Source organism: Spermophilus citellus, assembly GCF_964194105.1.
Source record: "Spermophilus citellus genome assembly, chromosome: 3".
Taxonomy (NCBI): domain Eukaryota; kingdom Metazoa; phylum Chordata; class Mammalia; order Rodentia; family Sciuridae; genus Spermophilus; species Spermophilus citellus.
Genome location: NC_138184.1, coordinates 11,087,588 through 11,115,140, shown reverse-complemented (window position 1 = coordinate 11,115,140; position 27,553 = coordinate 11,087,588). Strand labels below are relative to the sequence as shown.

General features: G+C 53.5%; 2 protein-coding genes across 7 annotated transcripts; one reads left to right on the top strand and one right to left on the bottom strand.

Moving 5' to 3' along the window:
* Positions 1-1,387: 1,387 nt before the first annotated feature.
* Positions 1,388-10,291, top strand: STX10 (syntaxin 10). Of its 3 annotated transcripts, XM_081286949.1 has the most exons (9): positions 1,388-1,511; positions 1,740-1,909; positions 2,074-2,168; positions 2,245-2,307; positions 4,110-4,220; positions 4,307-4,413; positions 4,497-4,591; positions 6,760-6,833; positions 10,171-10,291. In XM_081286949.1, exons 1-8 carry the CDS (start codon positions 1,477-1,479, stop codon positions 6,795-6,797), a joined length of 714 nt encoding a protein of 237 aa, XP_081143075.1. In that variant the 5' UTR covers positions 1,388-1,476; the 3' UTR covers positions 6,798-6,833; positions 10,171-10,291. The 3 variants fall into 3 exon arrangements, with proteins under 3 accessions (XP_081143075.1, XP_081143073.1, XP_081143074.1); XM_081286947.1 differs by lacking the exons at positions 6,760-6,833; positions 10,171-10,291 and adding an exon at positions 6,221-6,746; XM_081286948.1 differs by lacking the exons at positions 6,760-6,833; positions 10,171-10,291 and adding an exon at positions 4,688-6,203.
* NACC1 (nucleus accumbens associated 1) lies at positions 8,794-27,076 on the bottom strand. 4 transcript variants are annotated; one of them, XM_081286937.1, is made up of 6 exons: positions 26,981-27,076; positions 11,759-12,655; positions 11,500-11,673; positions 10,447-10,552; positions 10,250-10,347; positions 8,794-9,765 (listed from the first exon to the last, which is right to left on the bottom strand). In XM_081286937.1, exons 1-6 carry the CDS (start codon positions 27,021-27,023, stop codon positions 9,506-9,508), a joined length of 1,578 nt encoding a protein of 525 aa, XP_081143063.1. In that variant the 5' UTR covers positions 27,024-27,076; the 3' UTR covers positions 8,794-9,505. The 4 variants fall into 4 exon arrangements, with proteins under 4 accessions (XP_081143063.1, XP_081143062.1, XP_081143064.1 ...); XM_081286936.1 differs by having other exon boundaries at positions 26,942-27,053; XM_081286938.1 differs by lacking the exon at positions 26,981-27,076 and adding an exon at positions 26,606-26,815.
* Positions 27,077-27,553: the final 477 nt, after the last annotated feature.

Genomic DNA, 27,553 nt, shown 5'->3' with positions numbered 1-27,553 from the left:
GGGGGCGGAGCCTCGGCCGCGGGGAGCGCAGAGGGGGGAGGTCTCGCCTCCTTCCCTCGGGGGGCCGGGGAGGCGGTTCGCCCGCTGCTGGCGGCGACCTCAGGGTTACCGCCGCGTCTCCCCGCGACCCCGACAGCACGCGGGGCGGCCGGCTGATCACTCTTCCCTCCGGGGAGGCCCCAGTTGTCCCCCACAAGGTCACCTGGTTATTCCGTCCTCCCCCCCGCGGTCCCCCTGGCCTTAAGGCACCCTCACGACGTCCCGCCTCTCGTCTCCCGTGGGAATCCAATTACTCCCCCCCAAAAGGCCCCTCCCCATTCTGCCATCCTGCCACTCTCGGCGGTGACCTGCCGGGGACGCCTCCCTCCCCGTCCCGCTAGCCACCACGCAGATTCCATATTGACACCCCCAGCCCAGGCGCCATCCGTGGGACCCCACGTGGGGGCGACCCTTCCCTTCGGACACCCCGCCCAGGCGGCTCTGTCGCACAGGAGGTGACCCAGTAAGTCCCTCTCTAGACGGAGACGCCACGCGCACGGAGGTCCCCTGGAGTCCAGTGCCTGCGCAGCACCCCGCTCCCCGGCTCACAGACCTGGCACTCACGCAGAGACGGGCCTGGAAACCCACCTGCACACACGTCTGGAAGGTGACCCTCCCGGTCATCTCCGGGGTCTCCGCTCACTACCACCCCGCCCCCAGGCGACCTCAAGGCGACCCCTGCTCTCTCCTCCCTCCCACATGCCTTTTGTAGGGAAGAAGAGTGGAGAGTCCAGCGGAAGTCCCCGCAGAATTCCCACTCCTCACTTCGCCCCCGCGGGGAGGAAGGGCACCGGCTCTCCCCGCACCGTTCCATAACCAACCACCGGGACCCGGGGCTAGGACGATCTCCTGGGACGGCCACCGGGTGCCGACACTGGAGTCTGTTAAAAGGTTCAATGCGAGGCTGGGGCTGGGGCTCAGTGACAGCGCTGGCTCAGCACGTGTGAGGCACAGGGTTCGATCCTCAGCACCACGTAAAAATAAACAAATAAAGACACGCTGTCCACCTACCAAAAAAAGGGGGGGTTCAAGACCTAACCTTGTCTGACTAAACAGAGGCTATTATTATTTTTCATTGCCCAGAAGGGACACTGAGGTTATGGAGTAACGGCCCGAGGACTTGGGTCTCGAACCGAGGCTGGGATCTCGGACCCAAACCCCTCCCGACATAACTAGGACATCACCCCTCACCCGGGAGAATACGATGATGGGGCGGAGCCTGCGAACAGGAAGCCGGCTTTGCCCACAACCAAGATGACTGCGAGGAGGACGGAAGTTGCCGTACTTCGGGCTTCCAAGGACTCTCTTTCTCTTCTGGAGGGCCCGCTCTCTATGGTAGCGCGTCGAGGGCTGGGTTGGCGGCGCATTCTCCTGGCTAGGAGGGAACCAGCTATCAGTCACAAGGAGGGGGTTCGACTGGGAGGGAGGGGGACTGACATGTCTCTCGAAGACCCTTTTTTTGTAGTCCGAGGGTGAGTGACAGTGCTGGGGGAGGGCGGAAGGTCATCAGTCCCTTGCCAGCCAGTGCATGGTCAGACGTTCTGGGCACGGCTGCACCATCGGGGTGCACGGGTCGCCCCGTGACCGAGTGGGAGGATTCGCAATGAGATATGGAGGTCTCTTCAACCCCCCCATTTCGTTTGGGGGCGAGCGAGAGGGCCGTCTGCCCACAGCCGCTCCCACTGTGCCCCTGCCCGCAGCGAGGTGCAGAAGGCGGTGAACACCGCCCGCGGGCTGCACCAGCGCTGGTGTGAGCTCCTGCAGGATGGCGCTGCGGTGGGACGCGAGGAGTTGGACTGGACCACCAATGAACTGCGGAATGGCCTGCGCAGCATTGAGTGGGACCTCGAGGACCTGGAAGAGACCATCGATATCCTGGGGTTTTGGAGGGGTGGCATGGGAGAGTCCATTGCTGTAGCATGTGCTCAGGGAGCCCACCTTCCGGGAGACTGGACACCGGGAAAGTATTGAAGGCTGAAAAGTGAAGGCCCAGGGGTGTATCTAGCTCTGGCCTTGACCCTTGACTCAGCCCACGCATAGTGGAAGCCAACTCAGGCAAGTTCAAGCTCCCAGCAGGGGACTTGCAGGAGAGAAAGGTGTTCGTGGAGCGCATGAGGGAAGCTGTTCAGGTGAGGAGAGGTCCTGATGGGGTGAGTTTGGGGAGGTTAGAATGTCTATACTAGCTAATGCTGCCCTCACTCCCAGGAAATGAAGGACCACATGGTCAGCCCAGCAGCCATAGCCTTCATGGAGAGGAATAACAGAGAGGTAATGCATCCAGACCCAGCACACACCTCTAAGTCTGTCTCGGGGATCTCCCGATCTGTGTGTTTGCCTGCCTTCTCTATGTTTCTACACCAGTCTCTTCTGCATTAATATCCATCCTCTGTGCTGTTCTCCAGCTGCCTGCCTGCATGCTCTTTCTGGGTGTGTACACCTAAGCACTCCTTATCTGCAGGTTCCACATCCTCAGACTCAAGCAATCAAAAACATTTGGAAGAAAAAAAAAGTGTCTATACTGAATATGTGCCTGCTTTTTTCTTGCATTTCCTAAACAATACAGTAAAACAAATACATATTATTTGCGTTGTATTAGGTATAAGCTAGGAATGATCTGATGTAGTGATTCTATATGTTATGACATTTTACATAATGGGCTTAAACATCCTCAGATTTTTGTATCTGTGGAGGTCCTGGAACCCAAATCCTGAAAATATCAAGGAACAATCATAATTTCAGTGTGTAGTTCTCCAAGTATACTGGCTTTTTTTTTTTTTTTTTTTTTTTTTTTTTGCAGGAGAGGGCCTGTATACACTTGTCCTTTGTGCTGACCTGCCATATGCTTGGTGTGCGGCTGTCTCCAGGATATATGCCTATGTGTTTTTCTCTTTGCATGCACCTGTCCACTGGGGTGTGTGCACTTGACCTCTGAGTACATCTCTATCTCGCCTCCATGCATACACTACTGCCCTCTGTGTCTGTGTTCTCATTCTCACTGCCACTTGTCTACCTTTTTTCTTTTTCCACACCAGGGATTGAACCCAGGGGCGCTTAACCACTGAGCCATATCTCCAGCCCTTTTTCATATTTTATTTAGAGAGAGTCTCACTGAGTCGCCTAGGGCCTCAGCAAGTTGCTGAAGCTGGCTTTGAACTTTCAATCCTCCTGTCTACCTTTTCCCTGTGTGTTCCCTGTCCATTCTCTGCATTGGAACACACCAGTCCTTCTCCATCCTCTCACAGACCCACACGATCAGGGAGTGTGCGGGTCTGAGGCCCATGTCAGTTTGCCATCCTGAAGCAGTGCCCACATGCCCTTCCAGATGTGCCGCCTTGGAGATTAAATCCAAACTCTGAAATACATCTATTGATAAAATAATAACAAGTATTCTGTCGAGTAAACACTCAGTGGCCAGGGGATGTAGCTCAATGGTAGTGTGCTTGCCTAGCATGCACAAGTCCCTGGGTCCAATCCCCAAGACCTCAAATAAATAAAATAAACACAGGCCAGGCTGTACCTTGTGCTAAATGCATTGCAATTAAAAAAGGGAAAAAAGAGGGGCTGAGCATGTAGCTAAGGGTTAGAACTTATACTTAGCATTGTGTGAGGCCCTGGGTTCAATTCCAGGCACAGGAAAAAAAAAAAAAGCAACAAAATAAAATAAGTGCATTGATTGTATTTGTCTGCACCCAATCCTGCGAAACTGGGAAGCAGGGACTGAGGAACAGGGAGGAAGAGCCACTTGACTGTTGACTGTCTCTTCTCAGCATTATGAAATAATTAAAAAATAACAAGAGACAAATTTATTAACAGTGTATAGGGCACTGTTCTAGGTGTTACTAATTAATGAGATTCTCATTCCAACCCCAGAAAACAAGAATTACAGATCTCATTTTATCAGGAGAAAACAGACACAGGGAGAATAATGTCATGGCCTTGGGGGCTATTTTGCTAGGAAGCGGCAGGTCTGAGGAAGCAGTCCCATCTGAGACTGCTTCCTGATTAACTATGGATGTCCCACAAACATGCACCTGGCCCACTCTGCATGGGTGTCCCTCCCTGTATTCCAGGAGGTGCTGATGGCCAAGCCAGATGCTCAGAAGTCACACAGTGACCTGCTGGATGCCAGTGTGGTCTCAGCCACCTCACGTTACATTGAGGAGCAGCAAGCCACCCAGCAGGTTTGTTGTGGGTGGCAGAAGGCCCTGGGATCCTCTGGACCACTCAGGGGTCCCTGCTCACCGCAGCTACCCCCTCTACCCTGCAGTTGATCATGGAGCAACAGGACCAACAGCTGGAAATGGTGTCTGGGAGCATCCGGGTTCTGAAACACATGTCAGGCCGTGTTGGGGAGGAGCTGGATGAACAGGGCATGTAAGGCCAGGACCCAGGGGGTGGGCTGGGTGTTCTAGTGTGCATGGGCCCTTTTGAGTCTGATGCCATCTTGGTCTTGGCAGCATGCTGGATGCCTTTGCTCATGAGATGGACCTCACCCAGTCCCAGATGGACAGGGTTCTCAGGAAGATGGCCAAAGTGTCCCACATGACCAGTGGTAAGTGCCCTTTGAAGGGGGTGGATCTTGGACTGGGGAAGGTGATGGGTGGTTCCACTTACCTTAACCTGTGACCTCTGACCCTTCTGTCCCCAGACCGCAGACAGTGGTGTGCCATTGTGGCGTTGCTGGGAGTGGTACTCCTGGTTCTTATTCTGCTCTTCTCTCTCTGACCTGGGCTTTTCCTGGGGCACTGGCCCCTGGTGCCCTCAGAACCACCAAGCCCTTTTGAGCTGACCCTGCCCCCTGGGAGGAGGGTGTGGAGCCTGGGGAGCTCTCATCTAAAGCCAGTGGGATTGTCAGGGCCACAGGCGGGCACCTTGCCACTGGTCCTGTCTCGAGTGCGCTCAGGGAGTAGTGGAGGCAGGGATCCCTGACACACTCCACCCCACTTCTAGTGCCGAAAGCCATTCGCCCTGTGCCTTCTACATGTGCCAACTTGGAAATAAAACCCTAGCTTTTCATAAGTTTGGATCATTCAGCGTGTTGACTATAATTGAGACTGACCCCTGATGGGACTCTTTTTTTTCCATTTTATTTGCACTTATTTTATGCTGAATCGATTCTTGTGCAATAAGTTTTTGTTTCTTCTGGGATATCTTTTTCTTCTGTGAAACCTCCTCTTCTGGTTTAGGAACTATCTGTTCCTTTTCAGTGATGCTCACTGCCATGTGGCAGGGGAGGTCACAGGGGTTAATCTACCAAAAGCTCTGTAAGTGCAGCAGTGCATCTTGGGTGCCCCGTTCACCTGTGTGTTCAATGATCAGAGAATCTACCTCTGAACCCTTCAGTTCAGCATTATTTTACATTTCAAAGCATATGCAGCAAAATCTCAGTATTCTTTTTGGGTCACCAGCCCTGTGTCTAGCCCCATAGTTTGGCCTAGGCTCACTTCCCAATTCTACCAGAATGGCACACATTGTTTCTTTAAAAAGACGTAAAGCAGGCACTTGGTGACTTTTCAGATATGCATATCCTTGGTGGCCTGGACAATTTCACAGGTGTTCTTAAAGTGAACAAGATGATTTGAACCTTTTTTTCTTTTTGGACTGGGGATTTGGCCCAGGGGCACTTAACCACAACCCAGTCCTTTTTAGACACAAGGAGAGTCACGGAGTTGCTTAGGGCCTCGCTTTTGCTGAGGCTGCCTTTGAACTTGCCATCCTGTGTCAGCCTCCAGAGCTGCTGGGATTATAGGTGTGGGCCACCATGCCTGGCTCAATATCTTATAGGTGTCCTATATAGAGGATGATGGGACAAAATGGGTTAATAATGGAAAATTTGAAAATTTCTACCCAGCATGGTGGCACACACCTGGAAGACCACACAAGAGAAAACATTTTTTGGTTCCAGATGTGGTGGTGCATGCCTGTAGTCCCAGCTATTTGAAAGGCTGAGGCAGGATCACAAGTTCAAGGCCAGGCTGGGTAATTTTTATTGAGACTGTCTCAAAAAGGGACTGAGTTAGGCTGAGGCTGTGGTTGAGTGGTACAGCGCTTGCCTAGCATGTGTTTGGTCCTCAGCATCACATAAAAATAAAGGTATCCTGTCCACCTAAAACTAAAAAATAAAATAAAGGTTAAAGAAAAGGGGGACTGAGATGGAAGTCCCTTCTCTATCATCTTACAGGATCTCGGTTGCTGAGCCTCTCCCATGGAAAATGTCTTCTCTGGTGCTGCAAATCAAACACAGGAGCTTTCGCATGCAAAACGTGCACTCTACCAGTTTCACCCCAGCGTGGTTTCCACTATTTTTCCTTTTTGGGCACTGAGAACTGAACTCAGGGGTGCTTTACCACTGAGCTGCATCCCTAGCAAACCTCCCCCTTTTGTTTATGAACTTGAGATGGTCTTGCTAAGTGATCCTGGCTGGCCTTAAACTCACCTTCCTGGCTTATCCACCCAAATTCCTGGGGTTGCATTAGTGTGTTTCCACAAACATTTTCTTTTCTTCCAATCATGGGAGTGCTGGCTGTGAACAGGGTGAAGGGGCAAGTGTGTACAGGACTTCCTGGGTTCTGGAGGACTTAACTGCGGGGGGCAATAAGCCAGCATCACAGTAAATTCTAGATAGTTGTAGCTTTAAAAAAAAAAAAAAAATCAGGAACTGAACCAGGGCTGCTAAACCACTGAGCCACATCCCCAGCCCTTGATGTATTTTTTATTTAGAGATAAGGCCTCACCAAGTTGCTGAGGCTGACTCATGATCCTCCTGCCTCAGTCTCCCAAACCAGAGATTACAGGTATGTGCCACAGTGCCTGGCTGCCCCCTAGCTTCCGAGGGGCTGTCTAGGAACCCACAGGGCTAGCCCAGGCGCACCCCCTGGAGTGAGCAGCATGCTGCAGGACTGTTACAAAGGCGTTTAGTTTATTCTCCTCATCAGCATCACTGATATTTTCATGGTTCACATTTCCCAACGCCGCTCCTCTCCTTACAGTAGTTAATGTGCAATCTCACTTAGGGCCGGGGAGGGGCGGGGGCTAGGCCCAGGGCAGGGAGGGCGTTGGCACTTCACGCAGGACAGGGTGGGCAGACCCGTGGTCTGTCCCCTGTGAAAGAGGCGTGGGTGGGTAGACGGCCAGTGGAGTTGGGGGAGGGCCCTACTTTTTTTCTTTTAATCTGGTAGGTGGATGATTCTCCACTTGTATTTCTTCCTGGCTGCCCAGGGTTGGGGGACCATGCAGCTCAGGGCAGGGGAGGAGAGGAGAGGGGAGGGGAGGGGAGGAGAGGGGAGGGGAAAGCAGCTGGCCGCCAGGGCAGGGAGATGCAGGGGTGGCTCCTGGGGTAAGGCACAACCCTGTCTTTGGCTCTCCTAGTGAGGAGTTTCCTCCCCTGCACCCCCTGCCCAGACCCCTCTTCCCACCCCTAACCCCTAGACACCCTCACAGTCCCGGGAGCCAGGAGCACCTCCTGGGGTCCCTGAAACAAGTGGGCCCTGCCACCCAACCCAGTGCTGCGGGGCTCAGAGAAGGAGCGGGTTGGGAGAAGACCCTAGTCCCAGAGAGCTGCCCCCTCACTAAGGCCTGGAAGGAGGGGAGCTGACTGGAGTCCCCACCTGCCCCTCACCTTGGCTGGGCCCAGCTACTTGCCAAGTGACCAGGATATTGTGCTTTGGGATCAACGCTGGGGTGGGGCATCAGGCCAGGGGAGGGTGGGGGGAGTGGGGGTGCGACTAAGGTGCTTGTGCTTTAGCTGGGGGTGTCGACTCCCCCCACACACTTGGGCCACCAGAGGCTAAGGTGCTGGGGACAGGCCAGGAAAGCAGAATGTCGGGACCCCAGCCAGACCTGACACATCTGACAACCCCCATCCCTGCAACAAGCAGATATCTGGAGGGACCCCCTACAGGCTAGGAGGGGGTGCTGCTGGGTTGGGGGTGAAGGTCTCCAAATCAGATTCCAAGGGTCCAACCCTGGCTGGCCCCCACCCGACCTCCTGCAATCCCCTGCCTGCGGGAGAGAAGTGGCTGGGAGCTAGGGGCAGGCAGGAGTTTGGGAGGAGGAGGAGAGGAGGACAGGGCAAAGAAAGCAAGCCGAGATGGCGAAATGATGATGTGTCTGTGTTGGGGACCCCGGGTTCACATGTAAAACTCAAAAAAACAAAACACTACCTCTAGGCGAAGTAAAAAGAGGAATGGTGAGAGAATTTCACAAATGATTGCTAACAATGAATGTGGGCCCTGCCCTGCCTGCCTGGCCACCCAGCCAAGGCCCGGGACATCCTTTAGCTGTCGCCTGGGTGGGGAGTGAGGGGGAAGCTGGTTGGACCCACAGGAGCCCAGGTGATGGCTGAGACTAGGGACCCACCATGGAACCACACCCACACTCCATGCACCCACACATTCAGCCTGACCCAGCACCCCCAACCTGCCTTCCACAGCCCCCCGGGGAATGAGGGGGACCTCAGACACAGTCCCGTTGGTTTGAAAAATAAAAGGAAATCTTATACTTCAATATTTCATTCGCTAAAAAAATGTTTTAAAAAGTATGTACAGGAGGTGGGGCTGGGAGCCCTGCTGTGGGGCGGGGTGGGGGGTGGTGGGGAGTGGGCAGTAGCCCCCCCAGCCTGCTCCCCTGGGTTGGAACCCTGGTCTTACCGCCTCTCATGTTTTCACTAGTTTTTGAAAGCAAACCTACACACACGCACACATGCACACCCACACGCTCTTCGAGCCCCGGAGAGCTATCCTGTCCTCTGAGACCCTCCCTCTGCCCCCAAGAACTCCCTCGCTTAGGACCAGCCTCTCTCAGGCCCAGGGGACTGGCAGGGGCAACAGAGACGGAGCACAGGGTGGTGGGAGGGAGGGGCACTGGGCCACCACTGGCCCCTGCCCTTAGTTCAGTCTTGGGATTTCTGAGCCTTCTCTGGGCCCCATTTCCTCAGCTGTAAAGTGGACAGTCCCTCTAAGCCTCGCCTATCCTAGCCCCCAGGTACAGGGACAGACGAGGGAGACAGGAAGGCGCTTTTGGAGACTTGGAAGCACTGGGAGGTGGTAGGAGGGGTCCTGAGAGCCCCCAGGGCCCCCTTGAGTCCCAAGGGGCTGCAGTGAGGGGACAAAGTGGCCCAGAGCCTGGGAAAGGGACCTTTCACAGGTCTCCCAGGCTGGCCCCTTCCCTGTGCCAGGCCTGGTGAGCAGGGAATGACTACTAAGGGTTAGGAAGGGGGAGCAAGGTGCTCCCCACTGCATGAGTGTGTTAAAGAAGGCAACAGGCCCTGGCACCACCTGCCCCATCCTCCCCAGCCTGGCTCGCATTGGGGGGAAGGGGATGGGACAGGGAGGCAGAGGGGCTGGGAGCATGCAGCACCCCCCAAGGGTCCTGGGGAGGGACAGACAGTAGCTCGTGACCAAGATGGTGGGCGGGTGTGTGACGGGAAGGGGGAGTGTGACAGCCCCTTGGGGAGGGTCCCGTGGGGTTACTGGAGGACCTCAGCCGAGGGGCCAGCCTCGCCGTCGTGGCTGGCTGTCTCAAAGCCGTGTTCCATGCTCATCATGTCCGGCTCCATCTTGCCTGTGTCACTGATGAAGGTGGTGTAGGCGTCGCCCTCTGCCAGCATCGGCTTGGCCTTGGGCATCCAGCTCTTGCGCACCACGCGGCGGGCGTTGGTGCACATGTCAGCGGCAATGGCGTTCATCTCACTCTCCTTGAAGTTGGGGGCAAAGTTCTGGCAGTAGTCTGTGCAGGCAGAGCAGGTGGCTCAGGCCCATGAGGCCTGCCCTCCCGCTGCACGGCTTTCCCAAATCCCCACAGGGAGACCACTGACCGCTCCCAGTGGTGGCTGACTGAGCTCCTAACAACTGGCAGCACTGTCTGGTGGCCACCTTTTTGGGGGATTTGCCTGGCTGTTTACACCTTTCTGTGCCTGCCCAGGGTTTGAGACCCTCCTGCCACAGACCCCCTGGCCTCCCTTTAGCACTACCCAACTGTGGAGAAACCGCTGTAGTTACAGCCCTCTTCCCAACAAGCAGGGGAGATTGAGCCTCAAAATTCTAATTTGTGTTGTTTTGCTGGGATTGCAAGCATGTGCCACCACACCCAGCTCGGAATTCTTCTTAACACAAAACTGCACCCATCCATTAGGGCCCGCACTGGATAAAAATACAGCTGCCTCAGGGCTGCCTCAGACCCCAACCTGCACTCCAGAAGGCTGGATACTCACACTTGACGGCGTGGAGAACACGACTGTCCAGTGGTTTGCGTCTGGGATCATTGGTGGAGGAACGGATGCCGGTACCACAGCTGTTGGCCAGAGTGTTCCTGGGAATGGAGGGGGTAGGGTGAAAGGAGTCAGGGCCCCTGGTGGTGATGGGGTAGAGGACACCCACCTCCACCTTAGGGCTCTGGCAAGGGTCTCACCGGTCAAAGAAGGAGGCCAGGAGCCGTCGTAGCAGGACCTTGTGCCGAGTGCCTGCGCTGACGTGGCAGTTCATGAGCTGTGCCCTTGTGATGTACACATTGGTACCTGGTAAGGGAAGCAGAGGTTGACCGAGGGTGCTCCAAACTGCCAACCCCCATATGGCCTGAGCCCCAGCCCTTCTCAAGCACCGACTTTACCAAGCCCTTGTGTGTTGGGCTTTGGAGCCCACCCACTGGCCCCGGAGGCCCCAGAGCAGTCAGGTGGGGTTCCTCAGACCTCTTCTGCCATGTCAGTGCTCAGGAAAGGACAGAAAGAGTACAGGCACCACCCATGGGGACCTGCCACCTGCCAGGCCCTGCAGCAAGTCTGGCTTGACACTTGTGTGTGGCAGGGGTTCTGACCATCCCCAGACAAGGGGGCCAAGACTCATCAAGGTCAGCTGGGATTAGAGAGAAGCCCCAGATCACTGTGGCAGTTAGCCCCGAAGGCAGCTAACCTACCCTATGTGTGCACCAGCTCCCAGAGCCAGAAACCTCGGAATCCACCTGAGGTGCCTCAGTTCATGTCACCTTCATTTTCTATGAGTGGTACTAGACATCGAACCAGGGTGCACTGAGCTTCATCCAGACCCACTGCCCACTCTAGCTTTTTACAACTGGAGATAGGTTTTTGCTAAATTGCCTAGGCTAGCCTTGAACTTGGGATCCTCCTGCCTCAGCCTCCTGAGTAATTGGTTACAAGCTGGGCCACCATCAGCCTAGCTAACTCACCTGATCTTTTTTTTTTTTTTTTTTTCCCCATACTGGGGATCGAACACAAGGCCTTGCACGTGCCAGAAGAGCACGCCAATGAACCACAGCTCAGCTCTCGGCTCATCTAACTGCACCCCTGGTCTTGCCAGGATGGGCCGCTACCAACGTCAAAGTCCAGATGGGGAAACTGAAGGGCCGAGGGCTTCAGCTGCCCCAGGATAGTAGCTTCTAACCAACACAGGACACGAGGCCTGAGGACACAGAGCGAGGGGATCTAGGGAGACAGTGGGGCCAGCACACCTGTTACCAGCTCCAGCTTCTCTGAGGGGTCACCCTCATCGTAGAGCTTGGGGTGGCAACGGTTGCCTATCTGGTTGATGAGCTCAGCTGGGAGAGATGCCAGGTCTTGCCGTACCCGAATACGACTTCGGGACTCTGGGGCCACCTGTTCCGGGAGGGCCTCCACCTTCTCGGCTGTGGGAAGAAAGCAGAGTGTACATGTGAATGTGTGCACCTGAGGGCGTAGGGCAGGCGTCCCAGGCAGGGAGCAGGGCCTCACCCGTCTGGCCGACGTTCATCATGCTGTACATGGTGTACATGTTGCAGATCTGCCGGTACTGCTCGTCAGCGCCCTCCTCGCCCGCGTCCTCCTCCTCGTCCTCCTCGTTGTGGTAGGAGCCAGGGCTGTCACTGGTGTAGGCGCTGGAGGTGCCGGGGCTTGTCCGCTCTGATGTACTGGGCCCGCTCATCACACCCCCCGCTGCCACTGCTGCCACCACCGGGGCCGGCTGGGGCGTCCGGTTTGTGGCCAGGTCCGGCGTGGAGAACTTGGCCATCTTGCGACTGCCATTGCCACTGCTGCTGCCCCCAGCCTCCTTCTGGCTGCTGTCCCACAGCCTCTTTGCCACAGGTGTGCACTGCACAGAGTCCGACTCTTGCTGCTCTGTTTTGACCCGAGACACGAGGGGCAGTGGTGTGCTGCAGGCTGGCCAGCCTGATGTTTGTGCCACAGGGCTCTGGGGCTCAGATGATGGGGCCTCTTCGGCGTGCAGGCCCTGGGAGTCGCAGCTCGGGGAGCTCACCTTGAGGAAGAACTCGGTGCCCTTCTCCATGATTTCCTGGATCTGCAGGAAGCCGGCTGTGTATATGAGCAGGAACTGGTCACCCATGTTCATGCTCAGCCGACCCGTGTAGCAGAACGTGAGGATCTGCTGGAAGGACTGGGGCTGCACGGCTGCCGGCAGCTCCACCACGGCGCTCCGGCTGCTGTTGAACAGGTCCCGGAAGTAGGAGCTGCTGGCAGCCAACACAGCCCGGTGGGCCTTGAAGGCGTGGCCCTTGACCACCACAGACACGTCACAGTACAGGCCTTGCAGCCGCTGTTCGTTGAGGCACTCGAGGATACTGTTGCCAAAGTTTGGGATCTCCATCTGCAGGGTCTGGGCCATGGCGGCAGCTGCAGACAGGGAGACAGGGGGCAAGGTGAGCAGCAAAATCCAGTGCTGGCTGAACCCTGTTCATGGACCCCGACTGCTGCAGGAAGCCACGCAAAAGCCCAGACACCCTCGCGGCAGAATCAAGCAGATTCCTTCTACACCAGCAGACTTGCCTTTATGATACTCAGCTGTCCCTTGGTGGGGGACTAGTTCCAGGAACCCCAGTAGATACCAAAAATCTAATTCCCAAGTCCTTCAAATGGCACAGTATTTGTACAGAACCTTTGCAATCCTCCTGTGGACTTTACTTACTTTCTTGCCAGGGGCCTTATGGGTTTAACCCAGGGTTTGCACGTGCTGGGCAGGTACAAGGCTGGGTCTTGCTAAATCTTATCCAGGCTGATGTCAAACTTGCCATCTTCCTGCCTCAGTGTCCAGAGTAGCTGGGATTGGAAGCGGGTGCTACTGCAACTGGCTTACTTTAACATTTTTGTGGCGCAGGTGATTGAACCCAGGATCTCAGGCAGGCAAAGTGGACATTCTACCACTTATCTATACCCCGGCCACTCACATACTTTAAATAATCTCTAGATGGCTTACAATACCTGATACAATGTATATAAATATATTAATTAGGTAATAATGACAAGGAAAAGTCGCACATGTTTAATGAGATGCACCACACACACACACATGTACATTTATTTAGCTGTAGTTTTATTTTACGTCTTGCTGAGGATTGAACCCACGGCCTTGTGCACATGAGGCAAGCACTCTACCAACTGAGCTATATCTGCAGCCCCTTCTGAATATTTTTTTTTTGTTTGTTTAGAGAGAGTGAGGGGGGGGAGGGAGGGAGGGAGGGAGAGAGAGGGAGAGAGGGAGAGAGAGAGAGAGAGAGAGAGAGAGAGAGAATTTTAAATATTTATTTTTTAGTTCTCGGCGGACACAACATCTTTGTTGGTATGTGGTGCTGAGGATCGAACCCGGGTCGCACGCACACCAGGCGAGCGCGCTACCACTTGAGCCACATCCCCAGCCCCCCTTCTGAATATTTTTGATCCTTAAAATACTTTTAAAAAAATCTTTTCAATCTATAGTTGATTGAATCCATGATGCCAAGCTCACAAATACTGAGAGCCAGTCAACTGTACTGTCAAATCGGCAAAGCCCTGCTGTGACCACGATGGCTATATTCTGTCCCCTGCAGATAGAAGACCCCTGGCACACTTATCCACATGTACTTGAACATTCAACAGGTCTACCTAAGTGCCTGGAAGGGAGACAGTCGAGATGCAGAAGTGCACCATGTATGAATGACATCTCTGGACACTGACAGGTAAATACCAGGAGCCAAAGTCACAAGTGTCAGCTTTGCCAAGCACAGGACTCGAAAGCACTCTGAACAATCAGACATGAGATTACATATAAGCCCAAGCTCCCCTCCAGCAGCACAAGGATGGACAGCAAGTGCTGGTAAGGACGAGAAATCAGAACCCCCAGACACAGCAGGCGGGAAAGTGAAAGGGGGAAAGTCATTCCTTGTTGTTAAAGTCCTTCTGGGTTCAATCCTCTGTTCAAAACAGAACAAAACAACACACCCAACAGCCAACAGGTGGAAACAGAAATGTCTATTAACTAATGAATGGATTAAAAAATTTAAAATGTGGCACAGGGCTGGGCGGTAGCCTAGGCTACACGCTCACCCAGCATGCACAGGACTCCGGGGTGCACCCCCAGCACGTAAACAAACCAGGTTATACCCACAATGAATATGATTTAGCCATAAAAGGAAAAAATTTTGACACATGCCACAACATGGAAAACCCCAGAAAACATTGTGAAGAAGCCAAAGGACCACATATTGTATGATTCCACTTACATAAAACATCCAGAATAGGCGAATCCATTTAGACAGAAAGCAGATTAGTGGCTTCTGTTTTTAGGGAGGGGAAAATGAAATGGGGCCTTGCTGAGAGTAAAGGGACGTAGGGTTTATTCTTTACATACTGAAAGTTGTCAGATGTGCATGGTGGTGCCCGCCTGAACTCCCAGGATGAGACAGGGAAATCACGAGTTTGAGGCCAGCCTCAGCATCTTAGCAAGGCCCTAAGCTACTTAGTGAGACTGTGTCTCAAAATAAAAACAGCCAAGGACATAGCTCAGTGGAGCAGTATCCTGAATTCAATCCCCAGTACTGGGGGGTGGGGGTGGGGGAGTCTAAGTTAACTATGGCGATAGTTGCAAAGCTTTATATACTGAAAACTACTGACTTAGTGAGACCCTCAGCAATTAGGAAGACCCTGCTTCAAAACAATAACAAAACAAAAAAGTAAAAAGGGCTGGGGATGTAGCTCAGTAATAAAGCACCCCTGGGTGCATCATCAGTACCAAAACCAAAACCAAAATAAAACAAGACTCTGTACACTTTAAATGGGTGTACTATATGGCATATCTCAATAAAGCTATTAAAAAAAAAAAAAGGGGGGGGGCTGGGGATGTGGCTCAAGCGGTAGCGCGCTCGCCTGGCATGCGTGCGACCCGGGTTCGATCCTCAGCACCACATACCAACAAAGATGTTGTGTCCACCGAGAACTAAAAAAAAATAAATATTGAAAATTCTCTCTCTCTCCTCTTCTCTCTCACTCTCTCTTTAAAAAAAAAAAAAAAAAAAAAAAGGCAGCCATGTAGCTCAGTAGTAGAGAACTTCCTAGCATGTATGTAGCCCTGGGTTCCATCCCCAGCAATGCAAAGGAAAAAAGAAACTGCAGCTGGTATCCTCTGGGCAAAACTAAGGAATGAGATCTGCAAAGTAGACTTTTTGGATTTTGCATTTTGAACCTGCTCATTTGCAAAAAAAAAAAAAAAAAAAAGAAAAAAGAAAGAAAAAAAGATAAGTACTATGTTTTTAAAAAGAAATGGGAATTGATGCTGCTCAGGGAACTCACTCCCCTATTCTGGGCATCTCTCAATATGTGAACTTCTGTATAAGATCCTGTACTACCTCTTCCAGGGAAAATAAGTGAAAAGGTAGAAAGGCCATGTCCCTTACTTGGAGATGATCTTATTTGAAGGAAGACAAGTGTGGGTTGATAAAGTGACCCCACTAGTAGAAGGGAGTCATTTGCAATTCTGTAGTCTGTAGAGGGAGGTGGTCCTAAATGGACAGGATGCAGGTAAGAAGGCTTCTGCTGGTGAGAGAAGCCTGAGCTGAGTCTGGGAAAAAGAGGAGAAAGGCAGAGAGGGTATGTGCAAAGTCCCTGAGGCAGGAATGGAATCCCAGCTGTTCTTTCCTCACTCTGAGTTAGCTTTCATATATATCTGGTTGATTCTGAAAGGGCTGCGATGAGGAACAGAAGCAGCTTGTGGCCAAGGCTCAGAGGTGCATGCCGTAGCCAGGTGCACCAGAGTGGACCTGCTCCTGGGACCAGGGGCTCTAAATCCCTGCCTTCTGTCTGAAAACTGAGGTCCATAAAGCCAGCCCAGTTCTGCAAACTCAACCTGAACTGAGATGCTATTAGGTGCTAGCTGCTCTGGTAGAGTAGGAGGGAGACCCAGGCCCTGCCCCTCCCTGGCCTGCATGACTTATACATTGTTGATAACTTATATAATACAAAGTAAACACTGTATACATAGTTGCTACAAATAGGGACAAGAAAAAAAAAGGGCTGTATGTATTCATCAGAGACAAAAATGTTTTCCCTAATTTTTAAAAAGTACTCTACCAATAAACTACATTTCTAGCCCTCTCCAGTATTTTTTGTGGGGGGAAGTACTGGGGATGGAACTCAGGGGTACTTGACCACTGAGCCACATCCCCAGCCCTATTTTGTATCTTATTTAGAGACCGGGTCTCACTGAGTTGCTTAGCGCCTCGCTTTTGCTGAGGCTGGCTTTGAACTTGCGATCCTCCTGCCTCGGCCTCCTGAGCCACTGGGATTACAGATGTGTGCCAACATGGTGGCGCATACCTGATTCAGCATTTTTTTGAGGTTCGGTGCATCTGAGGATGCAGAAACCGCAGATACAGGAGGGCCAACTGAACAGTTATTGCTTAAAGGAGGACGTCAGCTTCCTAAGGGCAGGTGTCCTGGCTGGTTCTGTTCAAGATTAAAACAGAGCTAGATGCTCAACAAATATTTGTAAATGTTAAGAGAACACTGTAGAGACGCCAGGCCTGTGGTGCACACCAGGAGCCCCAGCTGTTTGGAAAGTCGAGGCAGAAGGATCACAAATCCCAAGTCGGCCTGGCAATGCAGCAAGACCCTGGCACAGAAATTAAAGAAAAAAGAAAAATAGGAGGTGGTAGAGTGCTTGCCTCTGTGCACAAGGCCACAGATTTCATGCCCAGCACCAGCAAAATTTAAAAAATAAAAATAAAAGCAGCAGCTGATAGGAAGCACCAAGATAGGAATAAATGACTGGAGTTCGGGACGCTGCAACTGGCAGAGAGGCCCAGCAGGGCCCCACCAGCTCCGCCCAGTGCCCAGTGGCACTGCAGACCTCTCCATTCACTCAACGGCTCACAGCAGCGAGGCTTTAGAGGTGGGGTACAGCCCAACCCCTCCCCAGGAACAGACACAGGAAAAGCTGCACGTGAACCTTACCGAGTGCCCAGTACAGGCCTGGTGCACAGGGATCATTGACAATGTGGACTTTGAGGTTCTGGGGAAAGAGGAGGCAACAAGACGCTAGTGGGGCTGAGGGAATCCGGGCCCCCCTAAGAGAAAGGCCACCTCATGAGCCTAGCAGCCAGGACTTGGGAGCTCTGACAGTGATTCAGGGGTTGGTGGTGCAGGAGTAACTGGTTCGCAGGCTCAGCTGATGGGTTCACAGGAACTCTCCCTGCTCCATGTGACTCGCGAGTAGGGCAGTGGGTCTGGGAGCTGCAGACATCTGAATGTGGCCTTGCCCCAGCACCAAGTGAAGAAGGTCACTGTCAACAGGGAAGATGGGGGTGGAGGGAGACTACAGAGTGCACTGGGCCCCGAGCGTTCGCTCACACTGGGTCCGCAGGAGAAACAGGTCCTCAGCAGTTGGCACCTGGCCATATCGCTTGCTGGGTGGAGCAGTGGTGGCATAGTGAGGGAACGAGGCCTCTAAACCTGCCAGTGATCTGTCCCAGAGCTGAGCCCACAGAGCAGCCAGCAGTGTAGGATAACTCTGCTCTCGCCGCCTCACAGGGAGGACGTGCACTTCCCAACATCTCCAGCCCAGGCCCCAGCACATCTCCCAACTGGACCCAAGGGCAGTCTCCATGACCTCCAGACAGTCACTTAACAAATATTTGCCAAGTCCCTGCTGGGGCATGAAGTACTTCGGAGCCCCGGTCCCTGCTTCTGGAGCTCATAGCCCAGCTGATGTGCCCACTCATGCAGGGTCAGGAACAGGACAGAGGCTCTGACTTTGCCCACAAGAGGCGACACCAAGATCTGGAGGGACGGTGGTGGGCTGGGAGCGCTGGTTCTTCTAGGAAATGTTGCTGCTCCTGGAGGACAGCTCAGTTTCAGGGCTTTGTTACGGACTGAACTGTGTCAAAAGACATTCACGTGGTAAAGTTCTGACCCTCAGTTGCCCATCTTTGGAGGAGGGATTCTTTTATTTTGGGGGGGTGGACACTGGGGATTGACCCCAGGGACACACTGCCACTCATCTACTTCCCCAGTCCTTTTTATTTTGAGACAGGGTCTTGCTGAGGCTGGCCTCCAACCTGAGATTCTCTGATCCTCCTGCCTCTGTCTCACCAGTCAGAGATCACAAGCAGGCTGGACAAGTGCTCTGCCAGTGAGCTACATCCCTGGCCCAGAGGCGGGGGCTTTAGAAGGTAATTAAACTTTTTTTTTTTAAACTATCAAAGTCATGAAGATGAGGAAAGTTTTTTTTTTTTTTTTTTAAGAGAGAGAGAGAATTTTAATATTTATTTTTTAGTTTTCGGCGGACACAACATCTTTGTTTGTATGTGGTGCTGAGGATCGAACCCGGGCCGCACGCATGCCAGGCGAGTGCGCTACCGCTTGAGCCACATCCCCAGCCCTAGAAGGTAATTAAACTTTGATAGAAGCAAAGGCTGCTGCTATACGCAAACCAGAAGAACCTTTGCCAGCACCCGGCCATGCTGGCAGCCTGACCCCTCACAGCACCCAGAACTGTAAGGAAATGCCTTTGCCCGACCCAGGCTCAAAACACTAGGTATTCATTTCTATTCAAAAGGAGCCTCTGGGCCACACCTCCCATGGGGCCAGACTCACAGCCCCCACCCGTGCTACAGCTAAGGGCCTTCAACGTCGGGCCCTGCCTGCTCTTGGCCCTCCTTGAATGCTGTCTCCAAGATGGCCAGCGCTCTTGGTACCTCCCACTAAGCCCTTCCCAATACCAGCCCCGTAGGCTGCTCCCCACCTGAGCCTCCCTCACTAGTGCTCTTCCCATAACCTGGCAAACGAGGGTTTTTATTGCTGTGCCAGCTCTGCAGGGGTAGGGAGTCGCCTGTGTGATTCACCTCTGTGCCCCCTGCCCCCAGGACACACAGTGAGTGCTTAATAGTCATCTGTGGAATGAATAATTATGTCCATTACTTCCAATCCAACTCCCGTTTTTGTTCCACATCAGCGAGTCTGTAACAAGAGTGGGGCGCGCAGGCATTACCTCAGCCAAGCACATGCGTGCCCTCTTCTGATGGCTGCTACAGTGGGGTGGCCTACAGTCAGTGTCCCACTTGGGGCCAATGTCACTGAATTTCATATTGCTGACCATCACTCACACCAATCACACTGTGGGAAAGAGGCTGAAGGAGAATTCTGGAAATAGAAACTGCTAGCTCTTTGCAAAGAGCTCCAGAACCCCCCAGCCAGCAAGGGCATAGACTTGAGCCTCCTGAGGACTGTCAAATGCCCGGATAGATGTTTCCAGGTGATTTTCAAAGAAAGTTGTTGAGATACTACTGGCATGTATTACGGTTTGAATGTTTATGTCCTTCCAAAATTGCCTGAGCTGAGTGTGGCTCAGTGGGAGAGCACTTGCTAGCACGTATGTGCAAGGGTTTGGGATCCATCCCCAGCACCACAAAAAATAAAAACAAATTCTTATGTTTAAACCTATCTCCAATGCAGTAATTTAATGCAGGAGTGTCAAGAGGTGGGCCTCTGGGAAGGAAGTAATTTATAAGGGCTCTACCTTCATAAGAGGTTGATGCCTTTACAACAGAGGCCAGGAGCTTGCTAGCCCTCCCCCCACACACACACACACACTATGTCAGGACACGTGGAAATCTGTGAGGAACGGGTTCCTTCACCAGACAGCTAACTCTCTGGTGCCTTGGTCTTGGACTTTCCAGCCTCCAGAACTCAGCAATACATTTCTGTTGGGGCTAAAGTGTAGATCAGTGGCAGAGCACTTGCCTAACTTCTGAGACCGCAAGAAAAGTAAAAAACAAAACAAAAATCCCCCACAAACTTTGTGTTGTTTATAAATTACCCAGTGCAAGACATTTTATTATATAGCAGCCTAAATAGACTAAGGCAACATGTAAAACAGCTAAGGGAAAACATCAACTCCATGTTTAACGAGGAGGAAAGGCCCTGGAAAGTACCATAATCCTTTATCCAGCTCAGCAGGAGGTAGCTGGATCCTGGCCCAGAGCCACTCAGACCCTTGGTCAGGGCCAAACACGAGGGGAAGCTGGCCTCCGCTAACATACTGCTAGAGAAGGACTATTCAAATCCTACTGTTGGCATCTGCATATTAAATGCATGCACTTTTCATTCTTTTTTTTTTTGGTACCGGGAATTGAACCCAGGGGTGATTAACCACTGAGCCATATCTTATTTAGAGACAGGGTCTCACTGAGTTGCTTAGTGCCTCACTTTTGCTGAGGCTGGCTTTGAACTCATGATCCTCCTGTCTCAGCCACCTGAGCTGTGCAGGCGTGATGGCGCCAGCATTTTCTTTTTCCCAGATAGGCCAACGTTAAATCATCCTTGGTGGGAATGCGATTAGTGACTAGTTCAGCTCAGGTTTTGCTGGGCCTGTTGGGCTCCAGTACCCAGCAAAGGCTCAGGCAAGGTTCATTCACTCCTCCTGACAGTTCCTGAGGAGGCCACGAGCTCTCCCATCATCTTAAGGATGAGAACAGAGGCCTACATCACATAGCTCTTAAAGGACAGACCTAGATGTACATGGACCCTGACTTTTTTGAGAATCAGGCAATGCTGTGAGGCAACAGGGTGAGGCCATTTCATAGATGGAATCACTGCTGGGGGCCCTCACCTCAGGGTCTCAGATGCCTTGCAAGGGTCAGACTGGCATGGTGCTGCTTCTGCTCCCTAGGAAGACCTTCTTCCCTAGCTGTTCTTCAATTCTTCCCCACCCCCCAGCCCACCCCCAGCCAGTCCCCAGGAAAGAGCAGTCTCCACCTGCTGTCTCTCCCTCCCACTACTCCTCACAGCCCTCTGCAATCTGAATGGACTTGGTGCAGTAACTCCAGCTCCTTAGAGGACCTGGCAGCAGCCCCATGCCATGCACTGCCCCCAACTCTGACCATAAGCCATTCCCAGAGTGCACTTAGACCCAAAAGACAGTATGGCAGGAACAAACAGTAAGTGCAAATGTCCTGAGGGCCTTGGCAAGGAGGAATTGAAACTGTGTGTGTGTGTGTGTTTGGGGATCAAACCCAGGGTAGTAGGCAAGCACTCTTCCACTGAGCCACAACCCTGGCCTTTTTCTTTTGCAGGCTGGGGACTGAACCCAGGAACACCCTACTGCTAAGCTACATCTCCAGCCTTTTCTTAAAATTTTGCATCAGGGCCTTGCTAAATTGCTCAGGCTAGCTTTGAACTTGTGATTCTCCTACTCAGTCTCCCAAACTGCTGGGATTATAGGCATATACCACCACACCCAACAAAAGAATTTAAATCTTGCTATGCCTACCTATAGACTCAGGAGGCTGAGACAGAGGAGTACCACAAACTGGAGGCCGGCCTCAGCAACTGAAATTTAGCAAGATCCTATCTCAAAAAAAAAAAAAAAGGGGGGGGGAGGGTGCTGGGGATGTAGTTCAGTGTCCAAGTGCCCTTGGTATCTGTTCAGGATTGGTTCTAGGACCCCTAAAGATTGCAAAATCATGTTTAAATCCATAATATAAGATGGCATATATTGTATAGTCTACATACATCCTATACTCATCTAAATTAAATCATCTCTAGATAAAGTTACAATAACTAATACAAGTAAATGCTGTGTAGAGTTGTTAAATTATATTTTGAATGATGACAACAAAAGTCTGCACATGCTCAGTACAGATGCAATTTTTTTCACATATATTTTTGTTCTGCTGTTGGTTGAGACTGCAAATGAGAGCCCACTGCATTTTACTCAGCTTGAATCCTTTACAAAGCTTCTCACTCAATAATGATGCTTCGAGACAACATTTATCTATAATATTGTTGGCCTCCTGACATCAGTCTCCCAGACTATAAAATGGGCTAACAGCAGCAGCCAACCATGAGACTATTTCAAGGATTAAACAACTGAAGAACATGGGCAGACTGGTGCCCAGCTCACAGTCAGTGCCCAGTAATGCCAGCTGTAATTAGTCATGTCCTCTCAGTCCATCCCTTTAGGCCCTTCCCAGACTGTAAATTCTCTGAGAGTAGGAAACATCTTTTGCCTCTTACTATCTCCCAGAACCTGGTGCTATTTCATGGGATTACCAAGAAGTAGCCCCCGAGGGTCTGCCAATGCATCCTCAGCATCAACCAACCACACTGCTTACCTACCCCTGGCTTAATCCCCCAATAACCAGAAAACAGGCGATCCTGACCACTCCACTACTGCCCCTTGCACTGGATCATTCTTTGTGGTGGAGCTGGCCCTACATGTTGTCCCAGGCCTCTAGGCCAGTAGCATCCCCTCCCATGACAACCAAAAATGTCTCCAGACATTTCCTAAGTGTCACTGGACAGGGCAGGATTGCTCCTGAAGAATCACCATGGGACAGACATGACTGCTTGTGCCCATTTGTTGGATGAAGAAACAGATTCAGAAGTTAATTCCTCTGTCCAGGGTCTTGTGGACAGGCAAGGTGGTACAAGTCATCAATTTTGACTCTCAAATACACAGTTCCCTCACCCCTACCTCCTGTTGGCTCCGTTAAGAAAACACTACTGGCACATGTCATCACAGAAAACCTGCAGGTCTCTAAGGACTCTCGGACCTTTGCTGAGGCAGCAGCGTGGGACAGATGGAGAGTGGACAGGTGATGGCAACCATGCACTGAGCGTAACCTCTGACACATCCTCTCTGCAGACTCACCCAGTCCTCAGCCAACCCAACACTTGGGTCCAGTTCAACCTCATGGCCTCTGCAGCTCACGAGCTTCTCCAGCAAAGACATTCTTGGCCAAAGAGACAGAGGACCACTCCCACAGGCTTCAGAAAGAGGGGACTCGGATGACTGGCAGGGGCATCCGTTTGAAGAAAGAACCAGAGTGCCTCAGTTTCCTTGTATGCCAACTGGTGATGACAACACACAGGTCCCACACTGGTCATGGGCTTGTGTGAGTTCAAACATGGGAAAAGTGCTCACTGAAAAACGGGAGGGGAGGGTGACAAGGGGCAGGGAGGGTCCAAAAGAGGGAACAGAGAGACATGAATACCACCTGTTTCTGAGTCATCACCTCAAGCACAGCTCAGGTATCCTGGCAGGCTCCCATTGTCCATCAAAGGCTCTGGCGATGATGAACTCCCGGGTCAGACCTTGCCAAGCCAATTCCCAAACTCTGACCCTCTGTCTAACCAGATCCCCTGGAGCCTAACCTGAGAACATGCTGGGGCTCCCCCCTGCCCAACCAAGGAGCCAGATTAACAAAACAACAACAACAACAACAACAACAAAAAACCCTGAACGCAGGCCAAAAGGTCTGAACTTTCAACTGGGGGTGATGGGGAGACTCTGGGACAAGGCTTTTGTTTCCTTTGGATGGCACTAGGGTTCTTTATCGCCACAGTAGGGTCATCCTCACTCCCTTCCCTCATGAAGACAAAATGTTTCAAGCACTTAGCAGGAGCCTGGCACATACTCAATAAAAGCTTTGAATGTGCTGTCCTCTTGGCCTAGAACACCCCCACCCTCGCCTCAGCTAATTTCTTATTATTCAGATCACAGCCCTCCCGGAAGCCTTCCCTGACCACCCAGCTGAAGTCTCCCTGCCCGCTCAAGGCCTACCACTCCTTCGCCTTATTATACCATCTTCATAAATACAGCAATCTGGAATTCCCTTCGCCACCTCTTGTCTGAGGTCAGTCACTTCTGCCAGAAGTTGCCAGAGAGCTGAACTGCTTCCTTGGCCTCAGCAGACACCCAGTGTATGGCAGTGACGTCACATTCCTCTTGAGCCGCCTGCCTGCTGCCCTCATCCCCACTGTTTGTGCACCCCAAGTTCTCACTGAAAAGCCAGTGCCGCCTTCTCTCGCTGTGGACAAGGCCCCTGCCTCTTCCATCTTCCACATCTGGGCCAGCTCCCACCAGTCTCCGCCCATTTCAGCAGTGACTAGATGGTACCCCCCCACCCCTGTCCTCAGTACATAGCCCAAGTGAACCCCAGGAGGATCCAGTCTGTGCCACAGCAACTCCAGCAGCCAACCCAGACCCATCCAGGCAGGAAAGAAGGTCTCTTTGTATATCTATCCCAAGAGACATGGCGGCAGCAGCACAGGGTAGAAGTAACAAATGAAAAGTGCAAAAGTCCCAGGCAACAGTGATGCCAACTAACACAAAAGAGTCCTGCAGGGACAGAGGAAGGGCGGTCCTTCTGGAGATGGGCTCGTTGAGATGTGTGCTCAGGCTCAAAGGAAAGGTCATGGCAGAAAAAGGTGAAGGGAACAAAGAACAAGTGCAAAGTTCTCTCCGTGGGGCAGCTGAGGCCAGTCAGAGAGGGGAGAAGGGCAGGGCCTGGGTTGCTGCTGGTGGGGTATTCTGGGAACTGCAGGGAGACTGAGGCGTGGAGTAGGGAGACAAGCCATCATTAAACCCAGGAGAACTGGATGATACCACTTGACCCAGCAGTTTGTGGCTCCTGCCTCAGGTGCTGTGGATCCCAAATCAAAGTCCCCAGGACACCCTGGTAACAGCCTTGCAATTAGTCGAAAAGAAAGAAGAGCTGGGCAATCTGATGAGGAACCAGAGTAGGGGAGAAAACAGCCTAGACAAACCAAGTCACATCCAGCTCCAGAACCAGTGGCATTCCATCTCACAACCCCTTCCCCCACAGGCCCACAGCTCCATGACCCCTGACCTCTTGGCTCTCAGACCAGGAATAGGGAGAAGATGTGACCAGGTCTCTGAGAAAGAAGCTTCCACTGTTTTCCTTTTGGATACCAGGGAATATCAGTCTGTCTGCAAGGGAACTGAGCGGTCCTGGAGATGGGAAGCAGGTAAGTTTGGGACCAGGAACTCGGAAAGAATAGGGAGTTACTCCACTCATATCCCTGGAAGGATGACCCAACGGCCCAAGGGATTGGACTGAGGGGCAGTCAATCCCAGATGGGCCTGTCCAGTCATGTGACCCTGGAGGAACCACACCCCCCCAGCTTCCTCCTCTGGACCACAGAAAATGCCTAAGAGAAGCCTGTGGTGGTGAGCAATCCATGAGCTCATCCCACCAGCAAGCTCAGCACAGGGCCTGTCCAGCACTGTGCGGGGAGGTAGAGACCTGGGGCCTGCAGTCCAAAGCCTGGGCCACGGTGCAGGTGCCTTACTCCACCCCTTAGCCTCCCCCATAACCCGCCTTTATCCCAGCAAGAACCTCCAAGACACAGTCAACAAACACGCTGTACACAGTCCCCTCCTAACTCTTCACCTCCAGGAGGGGCACACGGAATTCGGGCGTGGGAACTAGCACTTAGGACAACTATGGCCTGTGACTGTCAGGTCCTGGTCCACAGGGGTGAGCCCTCAGGCTCCAGTTCCAACAAGCCGAGGACGAATCTAGGAGCAGGAGGCTGCCTCCCGTCTGGTGCATGGGGTGGGGGCGGGCGAGGGCCACCCGGGTGGTAAACAAGATGCCTGAGCTAGGTGTTCCAGACCATGTCCGGAGCTGCCCACACAAACACCCACCCGCAGGCCCGCTCCTGGAACAGTTGGCGGAGGCTCCGGAGATGGGTGTGGGAAGAGGAAAGCCCTGGGTCTGACCCTGCGTGAACACTTGGGGTGTGGGGACCCATCTCGGCTCGCCCCTGCTGGTCACACTAGTTTTTCCCGACCGGCCCCCACATCCCCACCGGCCCAACTCAAGCTTCAGCCTCCCGCAGCTCCCCAAGCTGCTGCCGCGGTCCCTTAACTTACCCGGCGGACCCTCGGATCCGGACTCCCCCCAAGCCCCCGAGCCCTGACCTCGGGTGACCCGCGGCCCGCATCCCGGGGCGCCTCCTCTCCGCCCCCACCCACCGTGCCCCACTTCCTGGGCTCCTCCGCGGCCGGCCCGGCCTGTAACCCGACCCGCCACCTCGGCCGGCGCCCGGGCAGTACCTGCGGCGGCCCCTCCCCGCCGCTCCGGGCCGTTTCTCCCCGCCGCCGCGCCGCTCTCCCCTCCTCCCGCAGCGGCCGGCCCGAGCCCGGCTCCTCCCCTCCCCCCGGCCTTCCCGGGCGCCTCCTCACTGCTCCCCCTCGAGCCCTCCAACTTCCCGGGACCCCCCGCCCCGGCCGGCCCGGCCCCCGCCGCGCCGGGAGCGGGGCGCCTGGGCCCAATCCCGCCGCCCCAAGCCCCGAGGCCCGGCCCGGAGCCGGACGCTGTAGGCCGCCCGCGGTGGCCGGGTCTCCGCGCAGTCGCCGGTCCGGGTACAGGGTGGGCTGCAGGCCCGGCTCCCCGCCAGTCCCAGAGAAGCCCTCGGCCTCCCGTCTCAGCCCTAGCCGGCCCTCGGCCGCCCTCGGCCGCCCCGGCTGGAGGAGGCCAGAACCGGGCCTGGGGCAGGCCACCTTACCTGCGCCGTGGCCGCGCTCCGGGGGCTCCCGGCGGGCTCCGCAGCGGCAGCTGGGGCCGGGCCTGGGCCCGGGGCGCGCCCCCCTGCGCCGGGGCCTCGGCCTCCGCCTCCGCGGCCTCCGCGGCCTCCGCCTCAGCAGCAGCGGTAGCCGCGGCGGCCATTCATTGTGGGCCAGGCCGCCCCAGCCGAGCGCCGAGCGAGCGCAAGCAGCGCCGCCGCCGCAGCCGGGCCGGTGAAACGGCCTCGGCCCCGCCTGTGCACCTCCCCCAGGCCCCGCCTCCTAGGCCAGGCCAGCCGAGCTCCGAGCCCCCCCCCCCACCGCCCTCCCGCTCCTACCGGCTTCTCCTTCTGTCCCCTCTGGATCCTCGCTAGTACCTCGGTTCTGCAGAGTAACTAATTCGAATTCCGATCCCACCATCTTCTAGTCCCACGACCTTGGGGCACGTCACCGCCTTTCCGAACTTTAGCCTCCTGTAAAATGAAAATAATGACTGCTATTTATTGTGCCAGGCACTGTTTTAGGCTCTCTCTCTCTCTCTCTCTCTCTTTTTTTTTTTTTTTGTAATTAGCTAGTTGCAGAGATACGAGGAAACATGCTCAAGATCACACAGCAAGGAAGTGATTCCGTGTGCCAACATTTAAATCTTATTGTCGAATAAGAACTAAAAGAATTAAAAACTTTTTAAGATGCTTAAGTGATGTCAGCCTCCGTTAGCATTTTGCCTGTACTAACTCATTTAATTTCCACCACAGCCCATAACGAAAACTGAAACGTTCTGCCCGTTTTACGAATAGGGAAACTTAAAAGCAGAGTTAAGAATTACCAACACGGTGAAGTAAGGCTGGGACCCAGGTAGCCGGGTCCGCTACTCTCAATTTTTGGGACCCGTTAGAACCTATAGAGGGCTTATTATGTGTGAGCGGCTGCTTTGCACACTTTCCAGGAAT